This window comes from Papaver somniferum, chromosome 11 (assembly GCF_003573695.1).
Source record: "Papaver somniferum cultivar HN1 chromosome 11, ASM357369v1, whole genome shotgun sequence".
Taxonomy (NCBI): domain Eukaryota; kingdom Viridiplantae; phylum Streptophyta; class Magnoliopsida; order Ranunculales; family Papaveraceae; genus Papaver; species Papaver somniferum.
The window spans coordinates 17,171,071-17,176,712 of record NC_039368.1 but is presented as its reverse complement, the minus strand read 5'-3'; the positions used below and the strand labels follow the sequence as shown (position 1 = coordinate 17,176,712).

At 36.1% G+C, this 5,642-nt stretch overlaps 1 protein-coding gene across 1 annotated transcript; it reads left to right on the top strand.

The window, feature by feature from the left end:
* The first annotated feature begins 1,662 nt into the window (after positions 1 to 1,662).
* On the top strand, positions 1,663 to 3,252 carry LOC113322114 (expansin-A8-like). The gene is made up of 3 exons (XM_026570136.1): positions 1,663 to 1,880; positions 1,963 to 2,275; positions 2,574 to 3,252. Exons 1-3 carry the CDS (start codon positions 1,745 to 1,747, stop codon positions 2,875 to 2,877), a joined length of 753 nt encoding a protein of 250 aa, XP_026425921.1. The 5' UTR covers positions 1,663 to 1,744; the 3' UTR covers positions 2,878 to 3,252.
* Positions 3,253 to 5,642: the final 2,390 nt, after the last annotated feature.

The window sequence follows — 5,642 nt, the reverse complement described above, 5'->3', positions numbered from 1 at the left end:
CGAAAAGTCCGAAATAGTCAGTTTAATAATAATTTTTCAGAACGACTTCTACAAGTACAAAAGTCAGCTTTTTGTGAAGCAAAATAATTTTGCTTCTGACTTATGTTTCTAACTTCTACTTTTAGAGAAGCAGAAGCAGATTTGTATCCAAAAACGCTATAAGAGCACTTCCTATGGAATGAACAAACTTAGAGTTTGTTCATTTTGCTCACACTATGGAAGCACCAACGAGCGATCATGCCAAATCCGCCAGCGACATTCTCATTAATGCCCGCGACTCTCAGATTCACTCCAAGTACAATCCCTGATTATTTTACTAATTTTTAATCTTATTTTATCTCACTTCATCCTATTTTATCTCACCTAAATATTGTATTTTATTTTTCATTCAAATGATACAAAACATTTTATATTAAAAAGAAATATTAATGGGTCCTAGAAAACCAAAGCTGTTCATTTTACCCTGCTTTGCCATAGTGGAGAAATCCGTTTGACCATCCACGCAGGAATTGACCTAAATGAACATAAGAGTGACTTCGTCCCCAAATTGCGCATAATCATTTCATTTGGATACTACTACACAAAATTGGTTAAAAAGACCAAAATCAACAATTCCTGTGTCAAAAGGACATTTAGATTTTGATAATGTTTAAATGGAGAAAAATGTAAAAATAGTCAGGATGTAAACAGTTTCATCCTACCCATTTTCAAATAATTTTTTCTTATTTTTAATTTACATCAGGATGCATCCAGTTTCATCCTTACTATTTTTTAAGTTTAAATGAGGATGAATCCAGTTTCATCCTTGCTATTTCTTTTAGTATCTATTTCATCCATACTAATTTTTACTCGTCTATTTGAACCATGTTTTATAAATATTTGGACAAATGACCCATTTTCCAATACTACTAACTGTATTTTACCGTATGTCCTACTCAAACCTTTTTTTCACTGTTCTATTTTTTGCTCCTTCATTTACGAGATCTATCAATCTAGTAGTATATTTGTAGGGTTACTTTAAACAAACGACTGATTCCTCTCAAAAGTAAATACGAAAAACAAACAAACTCAATAATTTACTCTACAGTCTCGTTAGTTTGTCTGCAAAATTTACTCCTCTCGCCGAATTCCTCATTTATACTGTTTCAATCGTAAGCTCCTGCGGCTGTCCCCCTTGCACAGGTCAATAATACTAGAATCCGCACTGCAAACAAGAACAAGACAATTAAATGCAGCAACATCCAGAACCAGAAGGAGGTGAAAAAGACTTGGTAGTGGAGAGTAAATGAAATTTGGTGAAAAAAACAAACAAACGAAAGCATACAATTAAAATAAAATAAAAAATTATTTATCGAGAGAAAAAGATAAAGTAGTAAAATAGAAACGGTTGAAATGCATGTGCAGGTAGGGACCATAATGAGGGTGAGGTCATCAGTTAGTTGGTATTCCCATTACCATGTGCAGACTCAATTTGGCCTTGCCCTTTGCCCTGCCCTAGCTGCTCAACCCTTTAATTCATTTAGAACCGCTAACTTGTCTTTGTCTTCTCTCTCCAATCTCTGCTTCTGCAACGCACAAATCATCGACTCATATGCCCTGCCAGCCCGGTCCTACTTGTTTTTCATCCAATATAAATACCCCTCAACTCCCTTCTCTTTTCCAATACAACAATCTTCAAACTCCTCTCTTCTCACTCTCTTTACCTCACTTCCCCTGTTTGCCCCTTCTCTTTATCTCTCTAGCAATGGCAGTTCATACCTTGTTTGTTTTTCCTCTCTTCTTCTTCTTTACAATCTTACACCTCGCTAATGGAGACTATGGAGGTTGGCAAAATGCTCATGCAACTTTCTATGGCGGTGGTGATGCTTCTGGCACCATGGGTTAGTAGTAGCCTCAATCTCTTTAATCAACCAATTTCATTTTTTGAGAAATTTTAATTTGAATTGATTTTGATTATAATAGGAGGAGCTTGTGGATATGGAAATTTGTACAGTCAAGGATATGGAACAAACACAGCAGCTTTGAGTACAGCTCTGTTTAACAATGGATTAAGTTGTGGTTCATGTTATGAAATGAAATGTGTGAATGATCCTCAATGGTGTCTTCCTGGTTCAATCATGATTACTGCAACTAATTTCTGCCCACCAAACTTGGCTTTATCCAACGACAATGGCGGTTGGTGTAACCCTCCTCTTCAACATTTTGACATGGCTCAACCTGCTTTCTTGAAAATTGCTAAATACAGGGCTGGAATTGTCCCTGTCTCATTCAGAAGGTAAAAAAAACATAATTACTCACTGTTTACTAGTAGTAAGATTTAATTGTACTGTACTAACCAGGTGTTATTTTACCTTTGGTCAGACTACTATTACAATGTTTTGGCAATATTGCCATACAAGCATATTATTTTTTTGTATGGACCAAAATAAATACCTGATCAAGAGTGGACCGGCCAATTGTCAATTTGCATGGACCATTGAAGTTCATTAGGTGGATGGGAGTGAATTCTACAAATTTATAGAGCTCAAATCCGGTTTTCTTCTTAATTTTAAAATGTTGGTCTACTTGTGCAGGGTGTCTTGTATGAAGAAAGGAGGAATAAGGTTCACCATTAACGGTCATTCTTACTTCAACTTAGTATTGATTAGCAACGTTGGTGGAGCTGGAGATGTTCATTCAGTGTCAATCAAGGGTTCCAAGACAGGCTGGCAAGCAATGTCAAGAAACTGGGGCCAAAACTGGCAAAGTAACTCATACCTAAACGGACAATCTCTCTCTTTCAAAGTTACTCTCAGCGACGGCAAGACCATCGTCAGCAACAACGTCGCTCCATCTGGCTGGCAGTTTGGACAAACTTACTCAGGTGCCCAAGTTTGAGATTCATGCAAGAAAGAGGCATTGCCTAAGGCCATGCCTTGTCTAGTGACTTAGTTTGGCTTTTTATTTGAGGAATTTGTATATCTACTATGATCCTTCTGTTTGCAATTAAGAAGAACTAAGGACGTAGGTGTAATAGTAAGTAGTTTTTAGGTGGTGAAGAAGAGGAGAATGAGAGTGGAAGTGGCTGTGTATGGCTGAGGTGCCTTAATTCGCACCCGTCTAGGCCTTCATTGAATTAATATACTAGTTTTTATGTTTTTTTATTTTTTTTATTAGTACTTTATTGAAAAAAAGTTTGATGTTGCATTGCTGATTAAGCATTTTATTGAATTAAGAGCAATGGGAAATACAATATGAATAAATTTTTCGTTTTCATCTTGCATCATCTTGTCTCCTCTACTAGTCTAATCTCTGTTTAAGAATTTGTTACAAAGTTATCTGTTTTTATCTGTTTTAGTTTAGACATCTGAATCTAATTTGTCAACCATTAGAGTCATAACCTTGTCACAAATTTGTCTCATGTTTTTTACTGTTGAGCTATTTTTTTAGGCAGGCAGGCCTTGACTGGAAGTGGTAATTATATTTTAGTAGATTTTGCAACAGAGAATGTGGTGTTATGAATGTGAGATCGGTCTCATGGTTATGTTGTTTGATTTGGGTTGTCCACTGGTGACGATGCCTATCTTTGCAGGAAAGACTACTTTTGTCCAACGGACATCTTGCCGGAAAAGTTGAAGAAATATCAATGTGAGTGTTTAGGAATCATCGATTTTACAATTTGACTTCTTCAATTTTGCAGCTACAATTGGTGTTGGAAGTTCATCCATTGGGTTTTCATCCTAACCAGGTTCTACTGTTGGGACACAGCTGGTCCAAGAGAAGTTTGGTGGGCTTAGAGATGGAAAAAGTAAGATTTTCTTGCATCTTTTCTGTTTTCCAACTTCAAGGTTACTCTAAAGGGGAACTTAGGCGCAGTATTTTCATCTCTTTTGTGTATTTTGTTAGTACCCATTTGTTCTTATTATGGTGTTTTTATGTTTGTTTAGGTGTTTTTGGAGAAAATACCCTTCTGTGGAAAGAGTTGCTCAAAAAGTGATGATTTACACCCCGGAGAAAAGTACTAAAGGCACCCCAGAAATGCACCGGAAATGTCCCGGAGGAACCCAGAAAAATTACTATTTCAGCCCAAATTGCTAAAGGAACACCCAACAGTGGTTAGGGGGACACCCTTCTTCACGGTTTGAAATAAAAATTGCCGGGAATATCTTTTTCACGTCTGCATGAATTTGCAGAATTGAATTCTATCGATTTTCTCGGATTTGATCAGCTTATTTAGATTGGGAATTATCCAGCACATCGAAACAGGGAAGGAAATAGATTCATGCACGCGAAAGATGGAAGATTTTGTGGATATCATCGAAACAGGGGAAGAAAATATTTCGAATATCCTGTTTGATTATCTAGCGTCTTTTCTGGGATTTTACGAGTGTTGGGAAGATATCTTTCCTGATATTTGATTCTATCTAATATGGAGAAGCTTTACAGCTCATCAAACGCGTGAAACAGAGAATAAAGAAAAAAAAATTCGGAGATGAATATGTGAACAACAAGAATATTTGGGAGTTATTGCAAAGGATTTCGTCTACCTGTTGAGTATAAAAAGACTTCTGGGGTAGAGCAGAAGGCTGTCGAGAGTTGGGAGGAGAGAAGGAACGCTGCAGAATCGAGAACCATGGTTTCTGCTGCTGCTGCTGCTGCTGCTGATGATGAAGATGAAGAACATGAAGAACGGACCAGCAGAAGCAGTCGTTTTTCAACAGTGAGATAGACTAACGGACGTGGGTCGTAGGTGTGGGTCTTAGAGCCACAGCGACAATAGCACTTCTTCTTGTCGTTCATTTTGGACGCTTTTCGTGGGTCGCACATTCACTGTTTTATTATTTCATCTCCATTTTCATCCTTGTAAACACCCTTTGAACAATAAATAAATATTTTGAGCGTGTTTTTGACATGACGAGTTAACCCCAAGCACTGGGACGATGGAGGAGGCCGTGTTTCATCCATGTGGTAATTTAAATTAATTCTTTATTTACTTTTTGCACCAATTTTAATTGAATTAAGATTTTAATTAATTATTTGTTATTTTATTTGATGGAGCATGCTTAGTCTTAGGGATTCTTGATGCGCCATGCTCATAAAATACAAGTAATATTTTATAGAATCTACTTTGGCAAAGAATAGAGTTAATATTTGTTTTGTTTTGAACTATAATCGCCTAGAATTAAATTTTGAACCACTTGAAAATGAAAGATGGCCGAATCTTTAGTCCCAGTAACTCTCGCCCATTGTGACAAATATTGTGTATATATTTTTATTTTTAAATCTTTACAAGTCCGAGCAACGAACTTTTACTACCACTTTTAAAACTACAACAAAATGGCGCCGTTGCCGGGGATTTGTATATAGATTGATTTATTTTTTTAGGTTTATTATTTTATTTTTTTTAGAATTGTTTGTTACTTTTTACGTTTCTTTTTGTCTTTATTTTGCAAGTTCAAAGTGAAAACTAAGGACTTGAAGAGGAAAAATCTTAAAGCGAAAAGCGAAAAGAGAAGAAAAAAAGGACAATTTTAGGATTTAATTTTTAATTTGTAATTTTTTTAGAGTGTGTGAGGAAAACTGTAATTTTTTATTTATTTATTTTGGACTTTGGACTTTAAGCAATTGGACTTTGTTTTTTTTTTTAACCCTACGGAAGGGTA